Below are 13,112 nucleotides of genomic sequence, written 5' to 3' on the forward strand. Positions count from 1 at the left end.
GTAAGGCTGGCCGCCCCAGAAAGCTAGCTCATTATTTATCAGCCGAAATTGCTGCTTATAATTGAGAAAGGGCTTTCCATCTAGCGGCTGGCAAATATGTGTTGAATGCGGTAGAAATGCGAATGGGATAATATCGTTATCCTCGCAGGTTTGGATAAATTCGAGTGTAAGATGCGCCCCATGACCATCGAATATAAGGATACGCTTTTCGCCCCGATTAACACGATGAGCAGTCAATTGGATAAAATAGCCTAGCCAGGCTAGGGCTAATTTATCGGAAATCCAGCCATTAGGAGAGATAGCTGTCATCGTATCTGGTGAGAGGTTTTCGCTGCCGTAGAACCAGGCCTCCATAAGATTTTGGCCAGTTCCTTTGAATATAAAGAGCGGATCCATTTGCCAGCCATCCGCAGCAATACACTCTAGTGCAGTAATATTTTCGCCTCTCTCAGTCTCTGGTAGGTCAGGGCAAGATGATTTAGCCCCAATAACGTTTCGAGCGCGTCCTTGACCAGGTTGAAATCCACATTCATCGAAGTTGTATACTAGCCGGGCGGGGACGTTATAGAGGACCTTTTCTAGTAGGTCGTACCAGTGCTGAAGAAGCCCTGCATCTTCCGCTTGGATTCGCCTTAGTTCCTTAGTCTTTTGCTTCACTGGGCCTAGGCCGAGATCTTTTGGTAGACGCTTTATGAAGGCGTATGGCCAGTTTTTACCAACCCGCCTATCCGGTTGGCCCGATCGCGCTAGAACGCGATTTGCCATGCGCCTACTACCGCAGGGGTAGGTGGGAGATTCCAGCTATGCATCTGGACTATCCAGTTGACCAAGGCTTTCTCCTGATGTGGCTCTAGGACCTTCCTTAGCGATTTGGTAGGTGTAGTAGGCGATCTAGCCATTTCGACGCGTCTGCTTAAGGTCTTGCGATCAACGCCGAATTCCCGCGCAATCTTAGTAATATTCGGCTTTTTTTGGGATAAGACCATTCTGCAGGCCTCAGCAAGGCGAGGTTCATCAAAAGTCATAGATTTAGGCATGGTTGGTGGTTGAATTGGCTAGTAGAAGACGACTGGTAGAAAAATGGTCAGGAATGCGGAAAGGTCAGGAATGCGGGCGCACCCAAAGCGGGAAGCGGTTTGGGTGTGCAGTAAGGCACTGATACGTGTTACTTTCCATACCGCTCTCGTAATATCGTAATATAACGCGCCATGGGTTCTTGGCGAGGTGACGAAATACCATGTGGCCCCCCCACCGAAAAGACGAGGTCAATACACCGAAGTAGATGCTAGCTTTTTGGCCCTCTGTATCATCATAGACCAGATTTAGATAGGATGTAAGCTCAGATGTCTCAATGAGCGAAAGCTAATCATTAAAGATAACATTCAGGGCACATTGACCCAACTCAACCGACAGCAGATTAGATATTTGGAACGCCATCCAGGTTGGATGCGGGGAACACGGTGCCTGGCATTTCTGCAAAGGCCTCCGAGTGATTATTCACATCAAATGCTTCAATGTTTAGCCAGTCGCCCGTCACATCTATTCCCGGCAGCTGGCTGAAATTCTGCGCGTTTCCGTTTTCATCCATTTTGGTTTTGTTTTCGTCCATTTTGGTTTTGAGGTGGCTCATGAATGATTTGGCGGCAGTATGAATGTCTTCTAGCGTGTGTTGAAGTTCAGTTCGCGAGAGCAAGTTCCGGGCATCCGAGTTGGCCGTCTCAAGAAGTTGCTCCAGCCTAGTAACTTCTCCATTTAAGCGTTGTACCTCGTCCGACTGCTTCTGCATCTCCACACGGTACTGCTGAATCTTGTTTATCATCTCGGCTCTTTCCCTGCTGAACCGCTGCGCATTGGCGGCGGCTTCACGCCGCTGCTCATTATAACGAGTCGTCAATTGTCTGTTGAACGCATCGGCATTCTCGATGTCCTTTCTACAATGAGCGTGAACGATCTCAAAGTTTTCATCCGTGTCGTTTTGATTCGAGGTTCTAGAGACGTGGGAAGTTCGTCCCTGTCAAAAAAAATATGCGAGTGAGAATGTATGCCCCATAGCTGTGACGATAACGAACGGACCGGTACTTCTCGAATATTTATTGGCCGTTGTGACTTCGGTTCATGACCACCGCCCTCGCTTTCAGGCAAAGCCCCTATGGGCTGCGCAAGAGATCTTCGGGTGCCTGTCGACCGGCGAACCGCGCGTTGGGGCGGTACCATTGGGTTCCTCGAAGTTGTCGCTTCTTTTGGCATAGTGATAGGGGATCTGACGAAAGATCAAAGGTTGATCGGATCTTTGCAAAGAAGAAATCGTTGCCAGAAGGTTGCTCGAGGTGCGAGTGCGGGTAATTTATTTACTAGCTTTGAGATTCCGCAAGCCAAACTACAAAACGTTCAACAATCTTAGTGAGCGATGATCTCAACCCTGTTTTGCACGTTCTAACAGAGAGTGGCTGGACCACTGACAATCATGCCAGCAATCCTCTGTTACTGTAATAGTGTTTCCGTATTAACTGTAATTTACTTAGTAGTTCTTCATGAGAAGTGGTTAGGACTATGAAAGGCCCAATCACCGTCGATAGTTCTGCTACATGGGCTGAGAATTTCTGATGAGCATCATAAACGCCCCATCAACAGATTCGGCATGATCTCAAACGCCCGCACAGAACGATGGCCTCAAGAGATCCCATCAGACAGGCTAGTGGACTTCTGGATCAGAGATTCAAGTAAAATACTGAGGGCCAGGACTTTGATAGCCTGGTGGCGTAAAACTCTGCACTCTGCTTCGGGGATCCCGACATGCACGCGAATCTGCTTGAGCTGTCGTAGAAGTCGTCTTCTCTCCCTTCGCAGACCCCGCAAGAATACTGCCGCTTGTGACTGGCTCGGGGCATCCTCTACATAGCTCCGGGGCTGCTCGAAATTTCCCGTCCACTTCGTCTCGCCTTGCAAATTTGTAGTTAGTGAGTCGGACAGATACTGAAGAATGCCTTCACTCGCACGGCGTCCGCGGGATTAAGATTGAAACGGCAGGACTTGTGTACAGCCAACTGAGGTCACCAGTCAGAAAGATCACTCCCAGGGATCTAACACTTACCAACGGTATTGACCTTGGCTGCTGGTATGGAGACAAGGGAGACGTCTTGGAAACTCAAAGTCAAATGCAGCTTTATGAGTGCCCGTCGAGTCGACAGTTTTCGCTACGCCACCAACATCTGAAAGGGATTCTGTTTTGCTCCGGGCGTTCAAAATGAAGTGACCCTCCCTCGCCTGTTGATCTTTTGATGTCCTAATATGCTCATGCGAACGGCGGCCCACTTGTGCAATTTGTCATTGAAGACCCACTCTGGATCGAGTGCGGGCCTGAGCACGGTCGATCCGGAGAAGGGCAAAACGGGGTTTAATTCCTTGGCGGCTCGGTTACTGTATTTTATACGCACCTCATAAATGAACGGCACCCCTGCCGCCGTCTTGAACATGTGGGCTGTGGGTCGCTACAGAGAAGAGAATTTCCAACATCTCCCCAACCAATGTAACCATGGGGCCAAAGGGGTATGAATTGAGGTCGCCGTCCAATTGGTGGATTGCAGCCCATTGGAGTGAAAATGATGGTCCTGCGTAAGAGTCAAGCTCAAATGGACGTCGAAGTTATCGAAGTTATCCAAGTTAACCCGACGCTTAATTACGCAAGCCGTTTGCTGCTTAATTACACAACCTGTTGAAGGTGTATGCAACGACACAATCAATCGCGACCAATGACCCGTCTGTTTCAATAAAATAAACTCTAGACTCGATTTGTGTAACTCACACAGACAGACCCTTGTCTGTGTTTATCTCTCACAAGTCTAGAGGTGAATTGGTTCTTCGAAAGTCCAGCAGTTTAACCAGCGTTCTAAACATGCAGCGTATAAGAAATGTCCAAGATATGCAATCTTTAAGTGTTTATCTTAGGGAACCGCTGTGCAATTCGTCCAAGTACCTGTTCTTGGGTAACGTACGTCGATTGATCAATCTGTTGGGTGAGATGAAGTTGCAATTGGTGAATACACTCCGCGAGAGAGGATTTTATTGCTCTTCGAGCAATTGTCATCGTTCCATGATCTGCAGCTTGAACTCGCGTTGCAATTGAGTAAATCCCTCCCCTGGCTACTTTGTGAAGTAGCTCACGTGCCGGCTTCCGGTAAAAGCGTAGAATGTTCTGAGGATTGGGTTTGCGCTTTGGTTGCCGGTTCATTTTAACATGTTGGTGCCTGAGCGAATGAATGGCTCGTCGCGGATCCAGGTGGAGGGATGGAATTTTCATCGCATTGTGAGACTACTTGGTAAACGTTACCTTGTCACAAGCTTCACGCAACTCGAGGGTCATCAGGATCTGATGGTCACAAGTTAGAAAGGGCTGTAATTATTTAGAGCCGACGGATCGAATGCGTGTTTGCTGCGTTTTTAAGAACCCAAGACCGAGGGTGGAGAGTGATAATATTTTCCCAGTCTATCATATGAAATAACGGATACAGGTCACAATTAGGTGCGTGAATCCGTACTTCGAATAAATCTCGTTAATTAAAAGGGACTAAAGCGGCCATTGGTTCTTGCTGGGCTTGATTGGTGATCCAGCGGAACTAAGCATACCGTACCCAGCTTGTTTGAGAAGACACTTAGCATACGTTGATCAATTTAATTCCGTTTTTATGTGAGTTCTTGAGCCGATGATCGGTATAGAGCGTATCATAATAGGGGCCGCTGTAATTAAACTGTCGAAGCGTTCAGCATCTACAGTTTGGGATGTGGTGTCTTTGATTACAGTATATTCTGGTAAAACAGTATCAATAAATTCGAGGCAGCGCTGGAGCAAATCAGTTCAACCACACGGAAACGCTGAGGAGAATCTGGCTTCAAAGTCTGCAGCACATGAATGTTAATTGAAAGTTGAAAATACGTTCCCTTGATTGATTGGCTTCTCCCATTTGTCCAGATTGGAACTGTGGCGACTCAACTGGACCATTAAGAGTGAAATTTTTGAGAGCACCTTGATTATTCCCAATCCTCTGCAAGAAATACTACTGTACCTCTTGCGGTTCATCCATACATCTCATAGGAAAGCGGAGACCAAAGCGGTCAAGAAGGGGGGTCTCAGACTTTTGCGGCGCCACTGTAATTCCCAGCTGTCCCGCGCACCCTAAAACACATAGTAAATGCGATAAATTACCACTTCAAATCTCAACAACTACATTTGTTTATCATAAGATATTTAAAAGTGTATATCTTAAATAGTATTTCTGACCTACTGGGGAATTATAGGAAAATTGCTAGAAGTGTTGATAGAGATATGTATATGTATGTTCCCTACGTCAGAATTACGCCGTATTTTATGGTAAGGCGTTGATATCATTGTTTAGATCATTTAGGACCAAGGTAAATTGTTTTACATGTTAAGAAAAGCCTATATTCCAATACCCAAGCAAAAATAAACTATGGTTGTTGAGATACGAAGTAGTAATTTATCGCTTTTACTATGTGTTTTAGGGTGCGCGGCAGGACCGGGTGCGCGGGCGGCTGGGAATTACGTTATCACTGGACATTCATAGTTAATGGAGACAACATAAAACACAAGTTAAAATCCGACCTCAGACAATTTGGCAGTTCACTTGTAGTCTCACTCGTCCCTCTGGACAAACATGATACTCTTCTGCGAATTCTTTAAGGCTACAACGGTCTCTGATATGGTCATCGAGGCAAATATAAGAGAGACGCGGAGGGGCGCTGAGGGAATAGCCATGTTCTACTCGTCTTCGACGCACAGGGGACAATCAGGCAAGAATTTCCAATCAGACAAAGATTGAAGGGCAGCAGAGAAGGAGCACGCATGGAGCACGCATGGCGCACGAAGGCGAAGCGCACAATGCGCAGACGGGAGCAGGGATCACCCATGGAGCAGCAACTACGGAGCACCACGAGGTAGGCGAGGCGCGGATGCGAAAACGGCCAAACGCGAAAACACGCGAAAACACGTGAGCAAGCAGACGTGCAGGCGTGAGCAAGCAGACGTGCAGGCGTGAGCAAGCAGACGTGCAGGCGTGAGCAAGCAGACGTGCAGGCACGTGAGGCAACATCACATGGGGCGAGACAATCTATAAGAGAGTCTTATTTGCCCTTCGATCCATCTTGTCGCTTATCGATCAGACCGTTGCGCCGGCTGGTGTTGGCGCAGTTCAAATCAAAAGCTTTGCTTTACTACGAAATTACACGCTGGACGTACGCGACTGGAATTGGAAACTGGTCATTCTTCCTGACTCAGACTAGGTGACCGTGTCGCGTCTTGATACCAGTCTTCACTCCCACGTGACTGTACCTCCTCCTCGGGCCGGAAGCTCTGTAGCAGCTTCACCGCCTCGGCCATTCCTCCCTCCACGTGTCGCAGCTCTTCGTCAAGCTGAGCCACCAGGTTTTAGCTTTCTGTTAGCTGCCGTTCCATGGCTTCTGCCCACGCCTCCCATTCCTCAACCTTCGCCCGCAATGCATCGGAACGTGACCACGCCCGGTCCAGCTCATCGGCGAGCTCCTCGTTCTTACTGTCTAGCCGTCGGATAGTGGCCGTGAAGGATCCGTTCTCAACCCGTAGAACTGGACTCTGCCACAGTGATTTCAAGATTAGCGAATTGCCCGGAACATTTCCGGAATTCTCCCATCACGCAGACGTACATTTCTGCCCAGATTCGAGTTCTGGATGGTGCAGCCTGGCTGGGTCTCCGGGTCGACGGCCTCCATTGAGCGACCTAGGTTGTTGATGATGCTATTGTATTTGCCGACGGATCCAGTGCCCAGGTTTGTTGCCAGCAGATATTCGTATCCTTCCGCGACAGACCACGCATAGCCGTCTTCGGGACAAGGCTGTAGGCGGACCTGGTGTGCGGGAACTTTAAGTCCCAGTCGTTCGTCTGCCAGAGGCTGTCAGCGCCTAATACGTTCTATGATACTAGCACGATATTCCTTACAGATATGAGCTGCCAAAGCCTCACGGCAGTCTTGTCTCCGCTGGGCGCGCTTTTCATTGCTGGACAATGTCATGGTGTCGCACTTGGGTCGACCGGGTTTCTGGTGTCTAGGCAGGGACTGACCTTTTGCAGGACAAGTGTGGCCGACGGACTCTGAAATATCAAATATGTGGGAGTGGTGATTTTTTACACGCCTGTGCTGAATTGAACGGCCAGGCTTCCAGGGCGAAGCCAGCATCGGAAGGGTCCGTTCAAAACTTAGCAGTGCATTGTTCCACAGGAGCGTGGTTGATTCCATACCAATTCTGACATGGACCGGCTGTGGGAATTGGGACACATATCGGCAACGAGGGAGCCTCAGCAAGATGTCAGGCTTTTTGCACAGTCCAGGGACGTGAGTTAGGCGGAAACACTGTCGGTGTCTTGGCGTCGATTCGAGGCATGTACCAAGCCACTTGTTCTCGAGGACCATCCCCAGTCATGACCTGACAGCGTTGCAGGAAACCAAATCACGGTCGGCTAATCAAGACACTCACTACTGGCGACTGTTACTGTATGTGCGTACCCTCACGAAGGAGAGACTGAGCTCATCGATATCAGATTCGACGGGTATACTACTGCAGTGAGGGCTTTTCCCTCAGAGTTAGGGTAGGGTATGTATTTCTCGTCGTGTGGAACGTCTCTGCGACATTATAAATACTCCATTGCTAGCTAGGCTGTCTATCCAAAGTCATTAAAGGCAACCTGATTTTTCTTTTGACAGTGCTATGACGCACAAGCGAAGACGCCCGGTCCAACGCGATGCGGAGACAGCGAGTCTCAATCAGCCTCCGCCGAAGAAGAGAAGGATTACCCGCTACCAGGCCAAAGCAACGGCGGTTGAGCAATTAAGCAGTCCACCCTGCCAACGCACTCGTATCACGCTCCGCCTTCGACAGGGACGGTACGGAGGGTTGAACGATACAGGGAGGGCAAAGCGGAGTGCCGCGGGGCGAGACGCGCGCTGTGGTGGTCTGGACCAGGACGATACCGCAAAGAAAGAAGCTATCCGCCAGGACTGGCTACGCAGGCTTCGCCCCTGGCCTACTCGGGCCAAATAGAAGCCTGGTTCGGTGAGCGGTTGGCCCAGACCGCGATGATGGGGTTCGGTATCAGAGCGTGAGGAGTAGGATGAATTGGAATTTTGAAATTGTAGTGCGATACTCTCTCTATACTGGGGTAGGTTCATGGACGTTATCTTTTCGTAACTCGCTCAGAGCAGCCAGAATGCTGACGAAGGCCAGCGCAGACCACATAAATGAACAGAGAGAAACAGAAATGTGCCGACGCTTGGCCATTCCGGGTTTGATTGGAAGCTCATACAACCTATTTGCTGCGGTCAATGGCGCCACTGAGCATGTATTCTAAGTGGGCCAATGGCCGTAAAGGCCAGCAAAGGCTCTCTCTTGCTTGTGTTGGAATTTAACGTGCCTACTGAAATCGGTGTACGAGAGATTGTGATTGATACAAATGCATGCGGGATAAATTCTTGAGAATGCGATGCTCTGTTAAGAGGAACCACTCCTAGTTTCATTCTAAAAGCGTAGAAATCCCGCGGCCTCACGAGTCCTTACACTCGCTACTTTCCTAAGACATTCAGGCCTCTAGGCAATCGGTGATACTGTAACTCTTGAGGACGACTTAAGTAATACTATAACAAGGGGCGAAAACACACAGGTGAGCACACTCTCCTTTAGTTCTCTTTTCCTGGTGCCCTTCTTTCCTTACCAGTTCTTTCAGCACAATCTCTAGGATTGGTGGTGGATATCCTCTCGATCTCAGCGCATCCATCCCCTACTGAGGATAAAGATCTTCTCTCTCCCAATACCACCATAGCGGCTGCTTGATCTTTCAATCCCCTCGGTCAATGGACGATCTGGAACCGTTGGGGGATTTTGATAGACGAAGATGGACCCGATTCGGAGTCCATGCTACAGTACTAGGTCGTTCACCGCGAGCAGCTTTCTAGGCAAAGGCACCTTCCGAACTCCTGTTCAATCCTGTGTCGCCAACTTACTCGTTCGTCTATTCAACATTTTGCTATGTATATTTTTACGTCCATCTATGCTTGTACACATGACTGTAATCCTTGGCCTAGATAACCACAAAACCTTTCATTTGCATTCATTCTCTGCTTGAGGGGGATACAAATGGTATATCACTCCCACCACCTGTTCCTTGAAGGACTTCGTGGATCGACGGAATTGTCCATCTTCCTTCCACTGGGTGAGACAGCGGTGAAGTCGTGTAAGTTGACACAGGTTGCTGATTACAGGAGCCCACAGGGCATACCGAAGAAGGCTCTCCATGGATAGGTCGGTTGTCGTTCGGCAGCCATGCAGTGCTTCCAAATCCCGAGTTTCCCCTGTGGATGGATTGTTGTCCTGGCGAGCGACTTTGATGAAACGCAGTTAATTCCATTCCACGTGCTGGGCTGCGTGCGGTTTGAAGAACCCGATTATGGGCACTGGTCTCCGTGTTATTTTCAAGAGGCCCTCCTGATATGGTCATGGACGGAGCTTTAGGTTTCTGCCAATATGTCGATTTCTTGTAACCCTCACATCTATAACCAGCCCCCGTACAGTTCACACCTGAGATTGTCTGTCAGCGATAGCCTCTTGCTGGAGTATATAATCCTTCACTCTGTGTGCAAAAGGGCTTACATACATGATAGCTTCTGCTCGTCACACTTCTTTTTCCTGGAGCGACAGGTTATACAGCCAGTCTTGGTCCTGTGGCTGAATGCACGCTTTCTCTTTGGTTGTAGCTGAACTGTATGTTCATGGATATATAAATCACTCCGCTAAGACTCAGCAGCCAGCGAAACCATGCTATGATGTGTCTCCTCGCTCGATATCGCACCTGCGGACTGCGACGTAAGGTCATCAGTGAGTGGTGTCTGTTCCGCGTAGCTGGAGTCTTGCACATTGTTTCCCGGCTGTCTTTCCACGGAAGTCGAGGAACCAACCTCATCCCCGTCGTTATTGATCTCCCTAAAATGCTGCCGTGCTGAACCGGACTGTGCATTTTGCTGGCCGTCGGTACACGATAGCTTCGCTTGCGTTCCAATTGTCAAATCTGATTCAGTTGTGACCACAAATTCCCAATCACCACCCGTCATTTCTCTAGAAAGGGACAAGGGTGTTCTTGATATAAAATCCTGCTTCCCCACTTGATTGTTAGAGAGGGTATCGCTCGTCGGAAGTTCCTGTTTGCCAGCAATGCCCGTGTCCTGCGGTGCCCCGATGTTCCGCCTAGCTGTTTGAGAATCGCTTTTTTGTTGCTCTTGGGATATTGAGCTCACAGTAGCAACCGTCAATGGTATATCGTTGGCAGACTCAAGATTGAGCTCTGGGGAAAGGGTCGAGCCAATATTTGCATCATTACTTCCCTTCTCATCTCCCAGGGCCTTCTCTTTCGAGAAGGCCTCTGTACGGTTCGCATGGTCCGTCATTGCCGGGATGTGGCGCGTAATAGCACAGGAAAATGCGTCCGTGGTAGAATTTGGACTAACTGCTGGGATCCCTGGTAAACAGTCTTAGAATTTTGATGATCATTTCGAGAACAGCACATACTCACTTCCTTTGTTGGTTCCATCGGAAAACTCAGCCAGCGGTAAGATTCTTGGTTGGACTCTTATTGGCTCGTCCAGGTTTGATGGCACGGATGACTGGCAACTCAAGACAAAACGGTCCGCTGGCTCTATACCTGGAAGTAGATCAGCAAAGGTTTTCCGTGCCATTCGTACGACCCAACTGGTACCTAGTACGTAATGAGAAATAATTAAGGGAATTCTCACCTGACCATGAGTCTTGCAGTCCATCAATACATTCAATGTCCGAATGGCACTCAACCGAGGACTGAAGATCTGGGGAGACTGCTGCAAGGGGCTCTTTTCTTTGATCAACTGTTTCGTTCGAATCCACGGAGACCTCTTAAACTACAGATCTAGACCCGCAGCCATCCAGTCGGTTAACCGCCAAGCGCGGGCAATCCAGTTCAGCGACTAGTTCCGGATCACCGTCTGCGTTCACTGATGATGATCCTCCTTCTTGCGATCTACCTTCCTGTGATCTGCCTTCTTGGGGCGCTCGCCATGGCGATCCCCTCAACTCGAATTCAGTCTCTATCGTCTGAGTTCCCGAAGATTTCTGTTGGAGTGAACAAAGCGATTTAGAAATGATGCCCAACGCCACAGGGAGTTTGGAAGGATCAGTAGATTTTCCTGGGACGGGAAGTTTCACAGCCGGAGGAAGTAGCTCGGTGGCGGCATGCCTTCCATGCGAAGGCCTATTCTTTTTATTGCATAAATAGCCACAGCCTTGTTTGTAGAGTTCGGCTTGCAATGAGTCATAGCTTCGATCCAGGCCCGAGAACAGAAAGTATTTTTCCTGAATTTCTTTCTTGGAGAGGTTCCGATGTTGCTCAAACCAGCCGGGCAAACCCCTGGCCTCTTCGGGGGTCCAGAAGTGGTTTTGGCCTGAAGAGGTTATCAGTGGTTTTGCATAACTATCTGATAAATGTCAGGTCTACCTTTCCTTTTCCTGCCTTGCTTAGCCATGGGAGATCCATCCGGGTTCTTGGATGTAATGGTTGCGCCCGAGCCGGTTAGAGTACATTCACCCGAAATATTTCCCTGCAGCCCGAACATTATGTACTTTTGTTGCAATTTTTCCATCCTTCCAGACAGCCCTATCAATACGTCATCGATTGTTTGATTCACTAAATTCGCACAGGTCAGCAGAGTGGTCGACTGAAGGTGGACTGCACGAACATCGCTCGGTGAGATCTCTCCAGGGCGCTATTTGAGATCGAGTCAATTTGACAATATTGACTTCCGATGCGACATCGCTAGGATATGAATGAGGGTCAGCAATCTGCCGTGGAAGACCGGTTGTAATAAACTCATAGTCCTGTTTTGACACCTCCACTTTACCCTTATCCACCCGGACATGGTAGTTGCCATCAGCCTGCTGCTCCGATTCATATGTTGAGGATAGGACAACATCGGCCCAGTGAATAGTGCATCTAGCCTGGTCGGCCTCCAATGCACGCGGATTGCTCTCTGTGAATAGGGACTGAAGTCTTTCCGCTTTGAGATCGCTGGCAAGAGGAACTTCCAACAGTCGCGCAAGGTTCATGTCTGCTTGCAGAACAGTTTGATAAGACTGCAGTAGTTCAAGAGTAGAACGCAATGCTGTTTCTGGCAGAACCAAGTGACGAAGATATAACCGAGCATGTAAATCCCCGGTGCTTGGGCAAAGTGCTTCTGTCTCCCTACGCTGGGGTTCTTGGCTCGGGTCGGGGGGCATTTTAGTCAAGCCCTGCTGGTTATGAGATACCAGAGCAATAGATGTCCGCGACACTTTGCACAAAGATGATGGAACTTTCAGTGGGAGTAGAGTGCAGTCTGAAAAACGTGCCAAGTCACAGGTCGCAGGAATGCGCGATTGGTGAAGGTTGCTAGCTTTGCTATGGAGGGATAAGTTAAATCAGGAGGTGTGCCAAGGGCAGGGAGGTATCTTGCCGCAATGCGATTAAAATTATTCCTATATTTTCTTTGAGGATTTGAGCGAATTTGCCTCGGGCCACACGAGAAGAACGACGGAGATCACACAACCCAATCACCAACGGCGCGAACAGGATCACCTCCGATTGGCCGGTATGTGCCGATCATCAATTTTGGCCCCATTTCAGGAAACAGACGCTTTCTGGGTAATACAAGGAATTACCATTTCAATTGTCAAAATTGTAAGCGATTATGTGCTTAGGAAGGCCGGATACCTATCCCATATCGAGAACAGAGGCGGACTGATCTATACGGACGTGTGCGCCGGCCGGGTTACTCCATTTCCCGGACATGGGTAAGGATGGAACGCAGCATTTACCCACCGCGGACGAGACCGATGGCTTCGAACCTTGAACCATGGATCGAAGGCCTATTGTGGATATTAAGCTTTCAGCCGGGGCTAATAATCCGCCTACGCCGAGTCTGGTAGGAGTCTTCTCTCAAGGGCCTCAAAATAGATAGCTGGAGCTTCTGAGGCAATCCACATCCGTGCACGCGAGGGTTGATCCCTGGCCGAG

General features: G+C 49.1%; 4 protein-coding genes across 4 annotated transcripts; 1 reads left to right on the forward strand and 3 right to left on the reverse strand.

Annotated features, from left to right (window-relative positions):
* Positions 1 to 6,439: 6,439 nt before the first annotated feature.
* N7458_004857 (uncharacterized protein) lies at positions 6,440 to 7,059 on the reverse strand (the record flags this gene model as incomplete). The annotated part of the gene is made up of 3 exons (XM_056908239.1): positions 6,440 to 6,622; positions 6,694 to 6,929; positions 6,987 to 7,059. 3 exons carry the CDS (start codon positions 7,057 to 7,059, stop codon positions 6,440 to 6,442), a joined length of 492 nt encoding a protein of 163 aa, XP_056766857.1.
* Positions 7,060 to 7,753: 694 nt separating this feature from the next.
* N7458_004858 (uncharacterized protein) lies at positions 7,754 to 8,086 on the forward strand (the record flags this gene model as incomplete). The annotated part of the gene is made up of 1 exon (XM_056908240.1): positions 7,754 to 8,086. The coding sequence occupies one exon, from the start codon at positions 7,754 to 7,756 to the stop codon at positions 8,084 to 8,086; it is 333 nt and encodes a 110-aa protein (XP_056766858.1).
* Positions 8,087 to 9,828: 1,742 nt separating this feature from the next.
* On the reverse strand, positions 9,829 to 10,479 carry N7458_004859 (uncharacterized protein; the record flags this gene model as incomplete). The annotated part of the gene is made up of 1 exon (XM_056908241.1): positions 9,829 to 10,479. One exon carries the CDS (start codon positions 10,477 to 10,479, stop codon positions 9,829 to 9,831), a length of 651 nt encoding a protein of 216 aa, XP_056766859.1.
* A 1,249-nt stretch (positions 10,480 to 11,728) lies between these two features.
* N7458_004860 (uncharacterized protein) lies at positions 11,729 to 12,337 on the reverse strand (the record flags this gene model as incomplete). Its single annotated transcript, XM_056908242.1, has 1 exon — positions 11,729 to 12,337. The coding sequence occupies one exon, from the start codon at positions 12,335 to 12,337 to the stop codon at positions 11,729 to 11,731; it is 609 nt and encodes a 202-aa protein (XP_056766860.1).
* Positions 12,338 to 13,112: the final 775 nt, after the last annotated feature.

This window comes from Penicillium daleae (assembly GCF_028827525.1).
Source record: "Penicillium daleae strain IBT 16125 chromosome Unknown utg000005l_segment0_segment0, whole genome shotgun sequence".
Taxonomy (NCBI): domain Eukaryota; kingdom Fungi; phylum Ascomycota; class Eurotiomycetes; order Eurotiales; family Aspergillaceae; genus Penicillium; species Penicillium daleae.